General features: G+C 51.2%; 1 protein-coding gene across 1 annotated transcript in view; it reads left to right on the top strand.

Annotated features, from left to right (window-relative positions):
* The window catches only part of LOC140721754 (NACHT, LRR and PYD domains-containing protein 3-like), a 54,318-nt gene extending 33,654 nt beyond the window's left edge, over positions 1–20,664 (top strand). Inside the window, exons 8-11 of the mRNA XM_073036552.1 lie at positions 2,782–4,519; positions 18,215–18,301; positions 18,457–18,624; positions 18,789–20,664. Of these exons, the coding sequence (XP_072892653.1) occupies positions 2,782–4,519; positions 18,215–18,301; positions 18,457–18,624; positions 18,789–18,876 (2,081 nt within the window). The 3' untranslated portion in view covers positions 18,877–20,664. The remainder of the gene's footprint in view (positions 1–2,781; positions 4,520–18,214; positions 18,302–18,456; positions 18,625–18,788) is intronic.
* Positions 20,665–20,938: the final 274 nt, after the last annotated feature.

The raw sequence follows: 20,938 nt of genomic DNA on the forward strand, positions 1-20,938 counted from the left end.
CTCTCTCACTTACAGGAACAAATCCCAAAGATGATCATTTAAATTTGGTACCAGAGATAGACCAATCAGGAAGTTTACAAACTACTCAAGTCTCTGAGAACTCTGTTAATGCTGTTCCAGTCCACACCCGGTCAACGAAACCCCTCAGTGTCCCTGAACACAGGTTTAGTAAATCGCTACAAGCTTGTTCCTCATTGTCCTTCATCCGGTTTATGGAGGGAACACACCCGACAGTGAAATTTCCACAGCCATTTCTGAATATGAAAGAGATACACCCTGTTTATTGAACAGCATCCCTTCTACCACTGTCACATTCTCTAAATTAAATATGTCCAAGATCAATGTTCTCCTACGCTATCACAGCTGAATACATTGAATACAGACCACACACACACCTGACAGGGTGATGACACACTGTGAGACCCTGGACACACCTGACAGGGTCCTGACAGCCTGTGAGACCCCACACACCCCTGACAGGGTCCTGACACACTGAGAGCCAGCACACACCCCAGACACGGTCCTGTCACACTGTGAGATCTCCCACACACTGAAAGGATCCTGACAGACAGTGAGACTCCACATGCCCCTGACAGGCTCCTGACACATTGTGAGACGCCACACACCCCTGACAGGGTCCTAACACACTGTGAGACGACACACACACATGACAGGGCCCTAACACACTGTCAGACGCCACACACCCCTGCAATGTCCTCTCACACAGTCAGAACCCCCACTCCCTAGCATGGTCTTGACACACTGAGAGACCCCACACACCATTGGCGGAGTCCTGACACGCTGCGAGACCTCATATACATTTGGCAAGGTCCTGACACAGAGTGAGAACCCACACACCCCTGACAGCGTCCTGACACAATGTGGGACGCCAAACACCCTTGACATTTTTCCTAATAGACTGTGAGACATAACACTCCCCTGGCAAGGTCCTGACACACCCTGAGACCCCGCAGACCCCTGGCAGGTACGCGACAGACTATGAGATACCACACGCTCCTGACTGTGCCCTGACACACAGTGAGACCCCACACCACACTGCTCAGGACTGACATACAGTGAGCCGCACACATCCCCGGCAGGGTCCCGACACACTGTCTGACCCCACACTCCCCAGCATGGTCCTGACACACTATGACGCCCCACACACGATTGGCAGGATCCTGACACACTGTGAGACATCACACACTGCTGACAGTGCTCTGACCCACTGTGAAACCCCAAATATACCTGACAGGGTCCTGACCGACGTTGATACACTACACACCCTAGAAAGGCTCCCTACACACTGTCAGAACCCACACTCCCCCGCTGGGTCCTGACACACTGTGAGACCCGACAACACCCTGAGAGAGTCCTGACACACTTTGATACACTACACACCCCTGACAGGGTCCTGATAGACTGTGAGATCCCATACGACCTTAGCAGGGGCCTGACACACAGACAGACCCCACACACCCCTGACAGGATGCAGAAACACTGTGACACCCCACAAACCCATGTCAGGGTCCTGACACACCGTCGGACCCCACACACACCTGCAGGGCCCTCTCACACAGTGAGACCCACACACCCTTGACAGGGTCCTGGCACACAGTGAGACCCCACACACCCCTGACAGGGTCCTGACACACAGTGAGAACCCACACACCCCTGACAGGGTCCTGACACACTGTGAGACCCGACACATCCCGGACAGGTTCCTGATATGACTGGGAAACCCCGTACTACCCTGGCAGGGTCCTGACACACTGTGAGACCCCATACACCCCTGACAGGGTTCTGACACATTGTGACATCCCACAGACCCCTGACAGGATCCTGACATTTGTGAGAATCCCTCACCGCTTACAGGGTCTTGACAGACTGTGAGACCCCACACACCCCTAATAGGTTCCTGACACACTGTGAGACCCCAGGCCACCCTGTTAGTGAGCTGACACACTGTGAGACCACACTCACCCCTAACAGGGTCCTGACCCTCTTTGATACACAACACAACCTTGACAGGGTCCCGACACACTGTGAGACACCACACACCCCTGGCAGGGTCCTGACACACTGTGGGACCATAAACACCCCTGGCTGGGTCCTGACACACTGTGAGACCCGACACATCCCGGACAGATTCCTGATATGACTGGGAAACCCCGTACAACCCTGGCAGGGTCCTGACACACTGTGAGACCCAACACATCCCAGACAGGGTCCTGACACACTGTGAGACCCCACACACCCGTGGCAGGGTCCTGACATTTGTGAGACCACACACGCACCTGACACGATCCGGAAACACTGTGAGACCCCAGACACCCCAGGCAGGTTTCTGACACACCGTGTGACCATATACACCCCTGACAGGGTCCTGACACACTGTGGGACCATATACACCCCTGGCAGGGTCCTGACACACTGTGAGACACCACACACCCCTGGCAGGGTGCAGACACACTGTGAGACGCCACAACCCTCCACCAACAGGGTCCTGACATCTGTGAGACCACGCACACTCTTGACAGGCTCCTGACACACTGAGAGACCACTCACACTCCTGACAGAGTCCGGACACACTGTGAGAACCCAAGGACACCTGTTAGGGCCCTGACAGACTGTGAGACCCCACACACCCGTACTTTACTGTACGAACATCCATTGGTGAATCCATTAATGAAATGGCTTTGAGCTAACTCGTGTGTGCTTAAATACTGAGTTCTGAGTTGAGGCATCTAACAGTTTGTCCACTGTCTGTTCCCATGGAAGATGTTCAACAGAAACACAAGGAGACTCTGCGGGCACAAACTGAAACACTGAGAGTGAACACGATCCTGATGAGGGAGAAGGTGAAGGTTTTCCAGCTGGTTGATCGATACGCTGAGCTCACCGTCATTTCTACTGTTCGAGATTGGAGACTGGTGGAACATGAGCTGCTGGCAAGAGGCAGAGACCACGAGGAGTGGAGAGAAAAAAATCTCCGTGGACTCCTGGAAAAACTCCGGACGGATCAGCTGTTCCAGAGCAGCTTTTCCCGAAGTAAATCCAAATCTGGGAGTTCGGCAGCAGTGGCCGGAGTCCCGGGGATCGGAAAAACAACAATGGTACAAAAGATTGTTTATGACTGGGCCACGGGGAAAATATACCAACAATTCCAGTTTGTCTTCAGTTTCAAATTCCGCGATTTAAACACCATTAACTGCAGAATAAACCTGAGGGAACTGATTCTGGATCAGTATCCTTACTTTGGGAATTTCCTGAGAGAGGTCTGGAAGAACCCAGAGGGATTGTTGTTTATATTCGATGGTTTGGATGAATTCAAGCACAGAATCGATTTTGCTGACAGTCGGAGAGATACAGAACACAAACACCAGTGCCCGGATCCCGAGTGGTGGTGTGAAGTGTCTGACATCGTGTACAGTTTAATCCAGGGCAAGCTTCTCCCAGGGTGTTCAGTGCTGGTGACCACCCGCCCCACTGCGTTACATTTATTGGAAAAGGCAAAGATCGGTGTCTGGGCTGAAATCCTGGGATTTGTTGGTGAGGAACGGAAGGAATATTTCATCAGGTATTTTGAAGATCAGACGGTGGCGGCAGCTGTTTTCAAACACGTGAAGGAGAACAAGATCCTGTACACCATGAGCTACAACCCCTCCTACTGCTCGATCCTCGCTCTGGCACTGGGCCCCTTCTTCACACAAAGAGTCAGGGACCCGCAGCGAGTTCCCAAGACCATCACCCAACTATATTCCTACTATATTTACAACATCCTGAAAAACCACGGCCGTGAGATTGAGAACCCCCGTGATGTGTTACTCAGGGTTGGTCAGATGGCCTTCAGAGGAGTGTCCGAGAAGAAGTTTGTGTTTACAGGTGGAGATTTGATCAAGTACAATCTGCAGCCTTCCCCGTTCCTGCCCGGGTTCCTGATGGAGCTTTTGGAGAGAGAGGTTTCTGCCCGGAGTGTGGTATACACATTCCCACACTTCACCATCCAAGAGTTTGTAGCTGCAGTCGCACAATTCCTGAATCCGTATCCCGGGGATATCCTGAACTTCCTGACTGAAGTCCACAGCACGACAGATGGGCGATTTGAGGTATTTCTCCGTTTTGTTGCTGGGCTCACCAACCCAATGACAGCTCGGGGCCTGGAGGAGTTTCTGGGTCCATTTCCTCATCAAACGACCTGCCGAGTCATTGACTGGGTGAAGGAGGAGGTTAAACGCCAGAGTAGAAACACAGGGAGTGAAGATGGTAAAAGGAGCCTCCTGAACACATTGCACTACCTGTTTGAGTCTCAGAATAGTGGACTGGCTCAGGCTACACTGGGATCTCTGAAAACATTTTCATTCAGTAAAATGACACTGACCCCGATTGACTGCGCGGTCCTGTCTCATGTCATCGGACTCTGTGATACAATAAAACACCTCAACCTGGGGAACTGCCACATTCAGTGTGAAGGAATCCAGCTGCTGGGACCCGGGCTGCACAAGTGCCAGGAGTTGAGGTAACTGGATTTATCTCTCACTCTGAACTGTGAAACTGTCTCATTCTGTTGTTTCAATGTAAAGGAATTTCGGTAAACTTGTAGTAAATCAGATTGTGAAGAATTGTGACAAATGCCCACGGGGTCACTCAGTAATTCCCCAAGGACGGGAGGGTTCTGTGGTTCCTTCTGAAGGGATGTTGGAGACTTCATCAGATCAGCGAACAATGGTAGTAAATCACAGGAATGGCCGTGTTTCTCACTGCCTGTGACACGTCCATTGACAATATTCCTTCTCACTGTTACTGACACCCAGAGCAACGGTGAATGCAGCAAGTGGGTCAGAGATTCACAGCCCCTTCCCGGTGAGGGACAAGAGACCGTAAACAGATTGTCCAAGTGAGAAGGAAAGAAATACCATTGTGAGATTGTCCTCCCACTGCCATTCCCCGTGTGTGACTTTACTGACTTCCAGATACGCAAAGAGCGAGGGCGCATCTCCTCGGGGACACTGTTCAGACCCAACACACACGTACAAAAAATTTCTGCATCCTCTCGTCTTGTAGGATTATCGTTTACCCTTGGAATCCTCCTGTGGGACCTCTCATCCCAATCCCCCTTCCATTCTTTGGAATCTTGTCCCCATCTCCATTTCTCCTGTGGGCTCTCTATTACTCTTTTCTCATCCTCCTGTGGGATGTCTTTTCCACAACCCCCCCCCCTTCCTCTTGTGGGATCTCTCCTCCCCATCCCTCTTCCTCCTGTGAGATCTCTCTTCCCCATCTCCCTTTCATCTATGGGATCGCTCTTCCCAATCCCCCTTCCTTCTATGGATTTCTCTTCCCCACCCCTTCCTGCTGTTGGAACTCTGTTCCCCATTCCCTTTCCTCCTGTGGGATCTCTATCCCCCATCGACTTCTTCCTGTCAGATCTCTCTTTGGTATGATCCATTGTACTGTGGAATTTCTCTTCCCCAACCCCCTTCCTCCTGTCAGATTTCTCTTTCCAATCCCACATCCTCCTGTGGGAACTCTCTTCCACGTCCCTCCTCCTCCTGGCCGATCACTCAACCCCATCCCCCTTCATACTGTTTAATCTCCCTCTATATCCTCCTTCCTCCTGTGGGATCTCTCTTCCCCATACCTCATCCTGCTGTGGGATCTCTCTTCCACACTCCCATGCCGCCTGTGGGTTCTCTCTTCCCCATCCCCCTTCCTCCTGTGGGATCTCGTTTCCCCATCCCCTTCCTCCTTTGGGAATCATAAAATCATAAAACACCAGTGCACAGAAAACAAGCCATTCGGCCCTTCTACTCTGTACCAAAACCTTATTCCGCCAGTCCCATTGACCTGGACCCAGTCCTCTCTCGTCCATGTATCTATCCAATTTATTCTTAAAGCTTAAGAGTGAGTCCACATTTTCTACATCAGATGGCAGCTCGTTCCACACTCTTACTACCCTCTGAGTGAAGAAGTTCCTCCTAATGCTCCCCCTAAACTTTTCCCCTTTCACGCTGAAGCCATGTCTTCTCATTTTTATCTCTCCTAATCTATGCCTATTCGCATTTATCCTGTCTATACCCTCATAATTTTGTAAACGTCTCTCAAATCTCCCCTCATTCTTCTATGCTCCAAGGAATAAAGTCCTAACCTGTTCAATCGTTCCTTGTAACTCAACTCCTGAAGACCCAGCAACATCCTAGTAAACCTTCCCTGCACTTTTTCAAACTTACTGATATCCTTCTATAGTTAGGTGATCAGAACTGCACACAAAACTCCAAATTTGGCCTCACCAATGTCTTATACAACCTCACCATAATATTCCAACTCCTATACTCAGTCCTTTGATTTATTAATGCCAGGGTGCCAAATGCCTTCTTTACAGCCCTGTCTACCTGTGACGCCACTTTCAGGGATTTATGTATCTGAACCCCCAGATCCCTTTGTTCCTCCGCACTCTTCAGTGCCCTACCGTTTATCGTGTATGTCCTACCTTGATTTGTCCTTCCAAAATGGAACACCTCATACTTGTCTGCATTAAATTCCATCTGCCATTTTCTGGCCCATTCTTCCAGTTGGTGCAGATTCCTCTGCAAGCTTTGAAAGCCTTCCTCGCTGTCCACAACGCCTCTATCTTAGTGTCATCAGCAAACCTGCTGATCCAATTTATCACATTATCATCTAGATCATTGATACAGACAACAAACAACAATGGTCCCAGCACAGATCCCTGAGACACATCACTGGTTACAGGCCTCCAGTCTGAGAAGCAATCATCCACTACCACTCTCTGTCTTCTCCCACACAGCCAATTCGAATCTAGTTTACAATCTCTTCATGGATACCTAGTGTCTGAACTTTCTGAACTAACCTCATATGTGGGACCTTGTCAAAGGCCTCACTAAAGTTCATGTAGACAACATCCACAGCGTTTCCTTCATATGCATTCTTGGTAACCTCCTCGAAAAACACTACAAGATTCATTAAACACGATCTACCACACACAAAGCCATGCTGACTATCTTTTATCAGCCCTTGGTTGTCCAAATCCTGGTATATCCGATCTCTCAGAACACCTTCCGATAACTTACCTACTTCTGATGTTAGGCTCACTGGCCTGTAATTACCTGGTTTACTTTTGGAGCCTTTTTCAAACAGCGGAACTACATGAGCTACCCTCCAATCCTCCGGCACCGCACCCGTGGCTGAGGACATTATAGATTTTTCTGCCAGGGCCCCTGCAATTTCTACATTAGCCTCTCTCAAGATCGGAGGAAATATCATGTTAGGCCCGGAGATTTTTCTACCTTTATTCACTGTGAGGCAGCAAGCAGCTCCTCTTCTTTAATCTCTATATGTTCCATGACACTACTGTTTGTTTGCCTTAATTCCATATCCACTATGCCAGTTTCCTGAGTAAACACTGACGCAAAACACTGTTTAAGAGCTCCCCCATCTCGTGAGGCTGCACACATAGACGACCACTCTGATCTTCTAGGGGACCAATTTTGTCCTTTACTATCCTTTTACTCTTAATTTACTTGAAGAATCCCTTCGGGTTTACCATCACATTATCTGCCAAAGCAACCTCATGTCTTCTTTTTGCCTTCCTGATTTCCTTCTTTAGTATTCCTTTACATTTTCTATACTCTTCAAGTACCTCATTTGTTCCTTGTTGCCTATACCTGCTAAAAACCTACTTAACCAGATCGCCAATATCCCTTGATGTCCTTTGAACCAAGGTTCACTCTGCCTGTTAACTTCGCCTTTAATTCTGGCAAAAAACATGCAAACTCTGCACTCTCAAAATTTCACCCTGGAAGGCGTTCCACTTACTGAACTCATCCTTGCCAGAAAACAACTTATCCTAATCCACTCTTCCCAGATCCTCTCTCATTTCCACAACATTGGCCCTTCTCCAATTCAGAACCTTAACTGGTGGACCAGTCCTGTCCTTATCCATAATTATCTTGAAACTAATGACATTATGGTCACTGGACCCAAAATGTTTGCTTACACATACTTCTGTCACCTGACCTGTCTGGTTCGCTAATAGGAGATCAGGTACTGCACCCTCTCTCATTGGTACCTCAATATATTGATTTAGAAAACTTTCCTGAACACATTTGATAAACTTCACGCCACCTAACCCTTTCTCAGAGTGGGAGTCCCTGTCAATATGTGGAAAGTTAAAATCCCCTACTATTACAACTTTCTGTTTCTTACAGTGGTGTGCTAACTCTCTGCAGATTTGCTCCTCCAATTCTCTCTGACTATTGGGCCGTATATAATAATACCCTATTAGTGTGGTCACACCTTCCCCGTTTCTCATCTCCACCCATATGGCCTCTATAGACGAACCCTCCCGGCTGTCTGTCTACGCACAGCTGTGATATTCTCCCTGACTGGTAATGCCACTTCTCCCCCTTTCATCCCTACCCCCTATCACGTCTGAAACAACGGAACCTCGGAACATGAAGCTGCCAGTCCTGCCCCTCCTGCAACCAAGTCTTACTAATAGCATTAATGTCGTAATCATCATGTGCCAATCCACGCCCTAAACTCATTTGCCTTACCTATAATACTCCTTGCATGGAAATAGATGCACCTGAGAACATTTCTATCACGTAAAAACCTTTGATATCTGTCTATACAAGCAGTCCTCGCATGACCCTTATCCTCCTCCACCTCACTATCTGCTCGAACACTCTGGTTCCCCTCCCCCTGTAATCTAGTTTAAAACCCCTGTAGAAGAACTTGCTAACCTACCTGCAAGGATGTTAGTCCCCCTGCAGTTCAGGTGCAAACTGTCCAATTTGAACTGGTCCCACCTCCCCTGGAAGAAAGCCCAATTGCCCAGAAACATGAAACCCACCCTCATGCACCATCCCCTCAGCCACGTATTTAGCTGCATTATCTTCCTATTTCTAGCCTCACTAGCACGGGGCATGGGTAGCAATCCACCTGTGAGATCTCGCTTTCCCATCCCCCTTTCATCCTCTGGCCTCTCTGTTCCCACTCCCCCTTCCTTCCAACTGTTGGATCTCTCCTCAGCATCCACCTTCCTCCTGTGGGATCCCTCATCCCCCTCCCCTTCCTTCTGTGGGATCTCCCTTCCCCTTTCCGTCCTGCTGTGGGATCTCTCATCCCCATCCCCCTTCCTCCTGTGAGCTCTCTGTTCCCTATACACCTTCCTCTTGTGGGATCTCTCATCACCAGCTCCCTACCTCCTGATGAATCTCTCTTCCCCATACCCATTCCTAGAGTGGAATCTCTCTTCTCCACCCCCCATGCTCCTGTGGGATCTCTCTTCCGCATCCCCATTCACCCTCTGAGACCTCTGTTCCCATCCCACTTCCATCTTGCGGGATCTCTCTCCCCATCAACTTCCTGCTGTTGGATCTCTCTTCCCCATCCTCCTTCCTCCTGTGGGATTTAACCTCCCCACCCCTTCCTGTGGGATCTCTCTTCCCCATTGTTATGGACGGAAAGTTATCCGACCAAGCAGGAACGTGGTATCAGAGAAAATGTATCCGCGACAAGAATGAGACTGTACACCAGTTCACAGTATTACACTTGTTTATTGGTAAGGTAAAATATTAGCATAAATGACACTTCATTGCGGAAAGCGGCTTAGCTTAACTACCCACGGCTGTGCAACTGCCCTTTTCCCGATACAAGCAATACTTATAAACGTGTGGTTAATCCCACTCCCACACGACTCATACGGGGCCAGGAACAGGTGTGATGAAGCACCCACGCCAGCGAACGCGGTCTTCACCTGGGATGTTTCGTCCCCACCTGGGGTTCCTTCTGGTCTTGCTAGTTGTTGTCCTTCTCCACGGACTGCATATCGTCCTCTCCCTGTCTTCTCCTCTGCACCTCACAGCCCCTGGCCCCTTATATATCCCCTTAAAACAATGAGAACAATATATATTCTCTTAGAACAATGACATCCTGTTCAATGCCTCTACATGCCTACATGGTACAGTTACCACAGGACAATATAGGACGCGTTGCGGTTGACGAGCTGGGACCGATTGCATTGTCCCATTTACTGGCCCGACGCCATCCGTTCTGCTACATTAACAACCCCCACTACCCCACCAAACACCACCTGCTCAGTGGAAACTTACAACAACCCATTAACCTCTCAAGTCCCATGTTCTTTTCCTACAATACACTCCACCCCCTCGGTACCAACTCGTCAACGGCGGCGAGGGGTTACACAGCGTTGAATAACCTGCTTAATCACAAAAACACATAAAGCCACAAAAATTATCAACAGAATAGCAAAAACAAACCATTGTACCAATTACAAGTTAACCGGCCAACCCTCCATCCACTCGCATGACACATGCAGCTGTCACCGACGGGTAAGTGTAGCTGGTCGGTGCCATCGTCACAAGACCAGATACGAGAGCTGGTACTGGATCCGAGAAGAAGGAGGGTCAGCAGGCCGTACAAGAGCATCATCAAAGTCCTGAAAACAGACAATCATTCGCGTTTAGTCAGGCGTTCTGTATTTAAACATTCCACCCGATCATGCCCTTCCACAGCCACCCAACGGGTGTTCCCCTGGCCCACAGCAATAATCTCCCCCGGGAGGCGTTCACCTGTAGGATAACGGACCCATACCTGTTGTCCTACAACAGACACCATTTTCTCTTCCTCTTCTTCCTCAATGTCAATGCCGGCCTGGTTACCATCAGGGGGAAACAGGCGCTCCAACGGGGTGCCCCCCTTCCCCACCCGCTGGTTTAACCGGTCCACTGCTTGTTGCAGCACAATACAACAGCCTTTAAGCGTATGGCTGGGGGTCAACAACCGGATCTGCTCCTTTAGCAGTCCGTTCATCCGCTCCACTAGTCCTGAGGCTTGTGGATAATAAGGTATGTGAAACACCCAGTATATCCCATGGGCCACTGCCCAGTCGGCTACTTGTCCTCCGGTAAAATGGGACCCATTATCGGATTGTATTTCTTCCGGGATACCGTAGTGGGATATCAATATCAAGTAGTCAAGTCCGGCCACGGTGGAATCTTGATCCGCTCTGGCGCTGGGGCGGGCCAACACCACCCCTGAATATGTGTCTACCATGACCAAACAATACTTCTTCCCCCGACATTCAGGCATGGGGCCAATATAGTCCACTTGCCATACCCGGGCGGGGGCTTTCCCACGTTTTATTGCAGCGGGAGGACCTTGCATCACCCGACGGGGTTTTACCTCCTGGCAGGTAGGGCAAGTATGCACCAGCTCCTTTACCGTGTCACCTGTTAGAGCAATCCCATGCCGCTGAGCCCACTCCCGAGTACCCTTTTCTCCCCTATGTCCACTCTGTTCATGGGCCCAGCGACCCAGAGCCAGCACGTCCATCTTTCGGATCGCGGCTAACATGTCTACATGCTCATTATGAGTTGCCGTTTCAGTGGGCCGCTTATCATGGGCATCCACATGCCATACTGTTAGGGTCCGTGTCAGCGCAGCTGCCCACAACTTCTTCCATAACTCCTGTCCCCATATGGGCTTACCGTGCACCATCCAATCGTTCCGTTCCCAATCAGGCATCCACACGGTCAGTCCATTGGCTACGGCCCACGAATCTGTATATAAATACACAGCAGTGTCCACAGCACTAGGACCCATAGCATCTGATTCCAAATTACTATGATCCAGAGGCAAAGTGACTGCCACCAATTCAGCGAACTGGCTGGAGCCGGCCGTACCCTCTTCGGTGAGCTCGGTTCCGGAACTAGGATGATAAGCGGCAGCTCGCCACCGCGGCACGCCGGACACACATTTACTTGATCCGTCGGTGAACCAAGCATATTTCTTTTCTTCGTCGGTTAGCTCTTCAAAGGGCCGCCCCCACTTCACGGGTGAGGTAGGTAATACGTCGATCTTCTCAGCGACTGGTTTCGGCTCCAACGGCTGCTCGGCTACCAGCTCGTGTATGCGACTCACTCCGTCAGGTCCCTTGGTAGCTCGATCTTGAATGTACCACTTCCACTTAACAATGGAGGACTGTTGGGCTTGCCCTTGCTTTAAGTTAGCGGAGTCCGATAGGATCCAGTTCATAATGGGGAGGCTAGGTCGAAGAACAATAGGTGCGTCTCCAGTCATCCGCTCCGTTTCAATCAACGCCCAGTAACAGGCCAGGAGTTGTCGCTCAAAAGCGGTGTACCGTGTTGCAGCATCTGGCATCTTCCTTGACCAAAAGCCCAGAGGAACTCGCCGTCCTGCTTGTTTTTGCCACATGCTCCAGTGAGCCGCATCCACATCGGCGGTCACTTGCAGTTCAAACGGTACACCAGGTACCCTTGGAGACAAAGGCAGCGCTTGTTGTACAGCTAGCTTAGCATCTTCAAACGACTTCTGTTGTTCTTCGCCCCACTCAAAAGGGGCCTTTTTTCGGGTGACCACATAGAAAAAATGGAGGCCGGACAGGTGCGGAATATACCTCCGCCAGTAACCTAGCAACCCAAGGAATCGTTGCGTATCCGTCTTGTTAGAGGGGGTGGCAATATTAATTATTTTCTGCCGCACCTTTTCCGGAATGACTTGCTCTCCCGCATGCCACTGAATGCCCAGGAACACTACTGACTGACTTAGTCCCTGGACTTTAGCGGGGTTAACCGCCCAGCCCCGTTGTGTGAGGTATGCGGTTAGGGATTCCAGGGCCTCTTGTACTGTGTCCATATCACAACCCTGAACCATAATATCATCAATATAATGGTGTATAATAATACTAGGTATGGTGGTGAATTCTGCCAGGTCTCGGGCTATCAATCCATGGCATACGGTGGGAGAGTGGAGATAACCCTGAGGTAGTCGGGTAAATGTATACTGTCGCCCCTTCCAAGTGAAGGCAAATTGATCCTGCGATTCGGGGCTAATAGGAATACTAAAGAAGGCATTGGCCAGGTCAATCACAGCATACCAACTCCCGTTCTCCTGCGCGGCGATATTTTCAATAATAGTTACTATGTCCGGAACGGCCGCCGCCAATGGGGGAGCCACTCTATTCAGCCGGCGGTAGTCGACCGTCATTGGCCACGAGCCGTCTGGCTTCTGTACTGGCCATATTGGGCTATTAAACGGGGAAGTGGCTGGTCGCACAATGCCTTCCTGGACCAAAGCCTGTATCGTCTCGGTTATGGCATCATGCCCCCCAGGAATGCGGTATTGGGGAACGCTGACCGGAGAAAGAGGAGCGGGGATGTGGACCGGTTCCCACCTCGCCTTTCCCACAATTACTCTAGTAGCCCTTATCCCAGAAGTGAACGCGCCCCTTGTGGTTTGTAACTGTAACCCTCTTAAGATGTTCATACCCAGTATACGTTCTTCCGTGGGAGCCACCAGTACCCGCCGCACCACCGGGGTATGATTGCCAATAGTGAGGCGGACCGAAATCTCTCGGGCCCGCGTCAGAGCTCCTCCCATACCCTCAACGTGGTACGGAGGTCCTTTCCACTTGTCTGGATTGCCCGGTATTACCGTATGTTCAGCCCCAGTATCAACCAAGGCTAGATGGCGCTGGTCATTCCCCTTACCCCAGTGGACCATTACAGGTATATAAGGCCTGGGGTCACCCTTTGTCCACTCTGTGGTGATGTGATACACCAGGGCGACCCCGCCAACCTCCTATTCTTTACATGGCACTGGTGCCTTCCATTTAGCCGCCTCCTCCTGCAATGTTTTACGCACCAGCTGTTGCACATCGTCCAAGCTGGGATAAAGGGAAGGGGACGACTTGCTCACATCATTACTCTTCAGACCCGGTCCTTCCTCCACCTTTCCCTTCACTTTGGTCTTATACAATGCATGCAGGACAGAGGTGGGCTTACCATCTATTTCTTCCTTACGGACACCTGCCTGAAACAGTGAGAGGAACAGTTCTCGCCTACTTGGTCCTGGCGGTCCCTCTTTCTTCTGCCGATCCGTAGACACGGGTCGAGCCCGGCTACGGGGGGTGGCTATCTCAGACAATGTCTGCATGGCCCCTATAACACGGGCGATAGGGCTCCTGATCAAGGGTCCCGTTATTGATAATACAACTCCCCGTAATGCGGGAGCCGCTGAGCGGACCAGGCGGGTCTGCATACCGGCGGTAAAGAGTTCATCCTCTGGCCCTCCCCCATGGGCCCACTGGCCCAACCGATGGGCATATAGGGCAGCCGCCAGGGCTTGCTGCCGCAGCACCTGTGCTCCTTCCTCCCCCGTCTCCCAATCCGCAACTTTATGGTCCCAATCCATAGCGGAAGGGAAGACTCTATGGGCGGCTGCAGTAACAGTATAGAACAAATAATCAGTGTCGACGCTCCGACCCCGCAACTCTTGGTTAAGGCGAGGTTCTGTAGCTAACGTCCCCATACCTACCAACTCCTCCGGAGTTAGATAGATATGCCCCCCTCCTTCTTCCCATATCCGTAATAACCAAGCCGCCAAAGGTTCCGATGGTTTCTGCCGGAACCTCTGGCCCATCCCGGACAATTCCTTCATGGTGTAATCCTTATATTGTACCTGCCTCCGACCCGCGTTTAGGGCCTCTCCCGGTCTTACCCGCGCATCGCCCTCGGCTTGAGCATAGTCAGAATCAAAATCGTTTCCCTCCGCCTCATCCTGGGGGGTAGGATAAGTATACGTGGTGACCATTGCCGGCCGGGCTTGGGCTTGGGCGGTATCCTCTCCCTGGCCATTGCCCGGGAGAGGTGGATAAGATGGTTGATCCGGATATCGGTTGTCATCATCATACCAGATATCACCATCCCAGGTATCAATGTCATCCCCTTGTGCTAACATTGCCCTTACTCGGGCGGGATCCGGGGACATAGATCCCTTTTGCTTATACAACTGGTGTTTCAGTTGGAGGGCCCTACATGCCAATTTGACCCCCGTTTCCTCCAGCTCAGAAGCCCGATTCTGACTGGTGCGCACTACTTCGCCCATCATAGCACACCTCTGTTGCATGGCTTCAACTTCCTCCCTTAATTCACCCAATTCCTTCTTCTTAGCAGATAATACTCCTGATTGATGCCTCAGGGCTGTGGCCAGCAGCCAAAAAGCATCCGTCAGGGACCCCTTTTGCTCCGGAAAATTCAGCTCTCGCAATAACCGTGCCACACTGTCCCCGATAGGGGTTTCCCGTGGTAGCAGGCGATCCTCCCAACTGAGAGGAGAGCCCAACTGAGACAATGTATTTGCCAGCATCCCGAACCCGGCCGAATTATCCGTCCAGCCGGGAATAAGAAACTGTTCGGGAGTGGCCTCCTTCTTGCGGCGGAACAAATTAATCCTGATACCCTGCTCGCAGCGCCAATTGTTATGGACGGAATGTTATCCGACCAAGCAGGAACGTGGTATCAGAGAAAATGTATCCGCGACAAGAATGAGACTGTACACCAGATCACAGTATTACACTTGTTTATTGGTAAGGTAAAATATTAGCATAAATGACACTTCATTGCGGAAAGCGGCTTAGCTTAACTACCCACGGCTGTGCAACTGCCCTTTTCCCGATACAAGCAATACTTATCAACGTGTGGTTAATCCCACTCCCACACGACTCATACGGGGCCAGGAACAGGTGTGATGAAGCACCCACGCCAGCGAACGCGGTCTTCACCTGGGATGTTTCGTCCCCACCTGGGGTTCCTTCTGGTCTTGCTAGTTGTTGTCCTTCTCCACGGACTGCATATCGTCCTCTCCCTGTCTTCTCCTCTGCACCTCACAGCCCCTGGCCCCTTATATATCCCCTTAAAACAATGAGAACAATATATATTCTCTTAGAACAATGACATCCTGTACAATGCCTCTACATGCCTACACGGACAAGGATATCCTGTACAATGCCTCTACATGCCTACATGGTACAGTTACCACAGGACAATATAGGACGCGTTGCGGTTGACGAGCTGGGACCGATTGCATTGTCCCATTTATTGGCCCGACGCCATCCGTTCTGCTACATTAACAACCCACTACCCCACCAAACACCACCTGCTCAGTGGAAACTTACAACAACCCATTAACCTCTCAAGTCCCATGTTCTTTTCCTACAATACACCCATCCCATTCCCTACTGTGGGATCTCTCTTCCCCAACCACCTTGCTCCTGTGGGGGCTCTGTTCCCTTCCCCCCACTTCCTATGGGATCGCGCTTCCCCATTTCCCTTCCTCCTGTAGCATCTCTCTTCCCCATTACCCATCCTCTTGTGGGATCTCTCTTCCCCAAACCACCAGCTACCGAGGGATCTGTCTTCCCAATCCCCTACGTCGGGTGGGATAACACTTCCCCATCCCACTTCCTCCCGTGGCATCTATTTTCCCCATCCATCTTCCTCCTATGGGATCTCTCCTACTCATCCCCCAACCTCCTGTATGATCTCGCTTCCCTACCCACTTCCTCCTATCTCATCTCTCTTCCCCATGCCCCATCATCCTATGGGATCTCTATTCCCCGTTCCCCTTCCTTCTATGAGATTTCTCTTCCTCATCCCCTTTCCTCCTGTCGGATCTCTCTTTCACCTGTGGGAACTCTCTTCCCAATCTCCCTTCATCGGGTGGGATCCCGCCTCCCCATCATCTTCCTCCTGTGCCATCTCTCTTCCCCATCCAACTTCCTCCTGTGGGGACTCTGTTCCCATCCCCCACTTCCTAAGGGATCTGTCCTACTCTTCCCAGTTCCTCCTGTCGGATCTCTCTTCCCCGTCCCCCTCCTTCTGTGGGATCCCTTTTCCCCATCCCCCTTCCTCCTTTGGGATCTCTCTTCAACATCCCTCTTCCGTAGTTGGGATCGCTGGTCCATCCGACTTCCTCCTGTGGGCTCTCCCTTCCCCATCCCACTTCCTCCTGTGGGTCATCATAATGCCCCCTCTTGCGGTGGGATCTGTCTTTTCCCTCCACAGTTGATCCTGATGTATCACTCTTCCCCATCCCACATCCTCCTGTCGCATCTCTCTTCCCCATTCTCCTTCCAACTGTGGGGTATCTCCTCCCCACCCTCGTTCTTCCTAGGGATATATCATCCCCAACGCCCTTACTCCTGTGGGATCTCAAATCCCCATCCCCTTCCTCCTGTACGCTCTCTACTCCCCTTCAAATTCCTGCTGTTGGATCACACTTCCTCATGTGCGATCACTCTTCTCCATGCCCCTTCCTCCTGTGGATCTACTTATCCCATGCCCCTCTTCCTGTGGGATCTCGCTTTCCCATCCTCATTACTCATGAGGTATCTCTCCTATTCATCTCCCTTTCCCCTGTACCATCTCTCCTCCCCATCCCACATCCTCCGGTGGGATCTCTCTTCCGCGTGCTCCTTCCTCCTATGTGATATCTCTTCACAATCCCACTGCATCCTGTGGGCTCTCTCTTCGCTATCCCCTTTCCTTCTGTGGGGTCTCCCTTCCCCATCCCCCTTCCTCCTGTGGTATTTCTCTTACCCATCCCCCTTCCTCCTGTGGGATCGCTCTACCCCATTCCCCTTCCTCCGGTGGGATCTCTCTCCCCCATCCCCCTTCCTCCTGTGGGATCGCTCTTCCCCATCCCCCTTCCTCCCTTGGGATTTCTCTTCCCCATCCCACTTCCTCCTCTGGGATATCTCTTCCTCACCCGCCTTCCTCCTTTGGGATCATTCGTCCATCCGACTTCCTCCTGTGGGTCCTCTGTTCCCATGCCCTCTCTTCCTGTGGGATCTCTCTTTCCCATCTCCATTCCTCCTGAGGTATTTCTCCCACTCATCCCCCATCCTCCTTTATGATCTCTCTGCCCCATCCCTCCTCTTCCTATTGGATCTCTCTTCCCCATGCTCCTTCATCCTGTGGGATTTATCTTCCCCACCCCCATTCTTCCTGGTGGATTCCCCTTCCCCTTCCCCCTTCCTCCTGTGGGATCTCTCTTCCCCATCCCTTTAGCTCGGGTGGGTCTATTTCACTGTATCCCATTGACATTTCTGCATTTCGGTCAGGAACAATTTTCTCTCCATCGGAAAATGGGACAGAATATGTGGAGTTTACAGGGTCACACCGACAGACGAAATTACTGACATTCGGTGAATACCCTGGAGCTGGGCAGTGAGGGACATTGACAGTGATGGGATCTCCGATCAGTGATTTACTGAAGGGTTTAATGTTTCCTGAAATATCCAAGTGAGAGAAATTCCCTCAGACCCACGGTTTGAATCACTTTGTTCATCAATCGGTCTGTTTGTGTTTAGCCTTGAGCAGAATAAACTGGGAGATTCAGGAGTGAAACTGGTGTTTGCGGCTCTGAGGAACACGGAGTGTAAAATACAGAAACTGTGGTAAGTACCAGACTGTGGGAGATTGTGTTTACAGTCACTGGGTGTCTGACACTGAACATTAATGTGATCAGTAATTGTGTTACTGATAAACACTGGGGATTTGTACCGTCTCCTGTCTCTCTGTGTCCTTCACCCTCACTCTCTCTCATCTCCAGGCTGTGGGATGTCGGTCTCACAGATTCTGGTGCCGAGGATCTCGTCTCCACTCTCAGTACAAACCCATCACTGACAGAGCTGGACCTGGGATCAAACTCGCTGACAGACCGATCTGTCCCCGCTCTCCGCCGCCTCATACTGACGCTCCCGAGTCTGGAGTGGATCTGGTGAGTGTTTGTGTTAATGTTCAATGTGACATAATATCAGCGAATCCGCGGGTTTTCTGGTGATATTTGTCTGTGAGTGTTGTTGAAACATTAACCCTGGTCCCCTGTTAATGACACTGTTGTGTAATCTATTTATTTCATCTTTATTCTCCCATCTGTTTCAGGCTGGTGAGGAATCGGTTCAGTGAGATCGGGAGGAAGGAACAGAGATCTCTGCAGGAACTCAGACCCAGACTGAGAGTGTGGATCTGAACATCTGAATGTGTGAATATCCCCGCACGCGGGATGGGGACGTCTTGGCCGATTCCCCGCCCTCCCCTTTAACTCCCGCCCTTACCATTAATGGCAGCGCGCCGGGGGTGATTCCCAACGGGTTTAACGGAACCAGCTCAGGTCTCGCGCTGTGTGTCGCTCGGAGCTCGGAGGTCCCGCAGTGACGTGTATCCGCCTGCTGTCTGCGGGGCAGCTTCCGCCGGATGTGCGTGTTCGAGACTCCCACGTGACACCACGGAGAATTACCCAGACAGGAAGAGCCCGGGGGCCAGGGCTCAGTCTGGGATACCGGTGTACCGGGTTGGGATTATCCCGGGAGAGAATCCTTTTGCTCCCTTTGCTGAGGACGGTGCATTCGGCAGTCTAACCGATATAATGATGTTAAATTGACAAATCTCCCGGCACTGACACTGGATCTGCAGCGATCTCGGAGGCGGCCCTGAGGTTGATTTTATAGTCGGAGCTCCTCACACTGACACAGTAGCGTCTCAGCTCCAGGCTGAGGGAGGTCGGATGCCCAGGATCTCATCTCCACCAAAGCCTCTTCCTGGCTAACTGATCCCCGCAGACAGATAAAATTGATGATAATATCACACGTGAGAACACTGAAGTCCCGAGTACGAGACGTGTGGGGGATGTAATACCGACGTTACACACCAAGTGAAGCTCCCTCCACCGTCTGCCATTATACACTCCCAGGGTCAGACACAGAGTGAATCTCCCTCCACACCGTCCCATCACACACTCCCAGGGTCAGACACAGAGTGAATCTCCCTCCACACCGTCCCATCACACACTCCCGGGGTCAGACACAGAGTGAATCTCCCTCCACACTGTCCCATCACACACTCCCGGGGTCAGACACAGAGTGAATCTCCCTCCACACCGTCCCATCACACACTCCCGGGGTCAGACACAGAGTGAATCTCCCTCCGCACCGTCCCATCACACACTCCCAGGGTCAGACACAGAGTGAATCTCCCTCCACACCTTCCCATCACACACTCTCGGGACCAGACTCAGAGCGAATTTCCCTCCACACCGTCCCATTACACAGTCCAGGGGTCAGACACAGAGTGAATCTCGCTACACACCGTCCCATCACACACTCCCGGGGTCAGACACAGAGTGAATCTCCCTCCACACCGTCCTATCACATACACCCGGGTCAGACCCAAAGTGAATCTCCCTTCACACCGTCCTGTCACACACACCCGGGTCAGACAAAGAGTGAATCAACCTCCACAACGTCCCATCACACACTCCCGGGGTCAGACACAGAGTAAATCTCCCTCCACACCGTCCCATCACACGTTTGCAATGCCAAACACACAGTGAATCTCCGTCTGCACCATTCCATCACTCAATTAATTCCACCCTGCAAATTCTCATTTGAGGGAAGCAGGCACCATCAATTTGCGGGAGACTCCCGGAACTCCCGGGAGAGGTGGGATGTCTGCAATAGAGTAGCTCCTTAGCGGCCAGCCAGCTGGTTTAAATAACGTTAGCTATGCTAATGAACGAATGACACCCGTTAAACTCACCTCAACAGTGATTTGCAACACAGTTACAAACAGTGCAGCGAGCAACACTGTCATTATTCTTGACCTCTAGTAGGCAGGGGTACACTTCAGTGTAGTCTGGGGTGACGTACGTTTTATATTTCATTTTTTGGAATACTCTACCATGTCACGCTCTCTCTCTCTCTCTCTCTCTCTCTCTCTCTCTCTCTCTCTCTCTCTCTCACTCTCTCTCACTCTCTCTCTCTCTCTCACACACACACACACACATTCTCTCTCTCTCTCTCTCTCTCTCTCTCTGTCTCTCTCTCTCTCTCTCTCTCTCTCTCTCTCTCTCTCTCTCTCTCTCTCTCTCTCTCTCTCTCTCTCTCCCTCTCTCAATCGTTCTCAAAATATCGATTTCCAGGATCTTGTATACAATTTGCGGTCGTCAGGGAGCCGCTGACAATATGCGGCAGACTCCTGGAACTTCCGGGGGAGGTGGGATGTCCGACGCTTCACTTGAAATGGCCGCTGGGGAG

Source organism: Hemitrygon akajei, unplaced genomic scaffold (genome assembly GCF_048418815.1).
Source record: "Hemitrygon akajei unplaced genomic scaffold, sHemAka1.3 Scf000061, whole genome shotgun sequence".
In the NCBI taxonomy this organism is placed as follows: Eukaryota; Metazoa; Chordata; class Chondrichthyes; order Myliobatiformes; family Dasyatidae; genus Hemitrygon; species Hemitrygon akajei.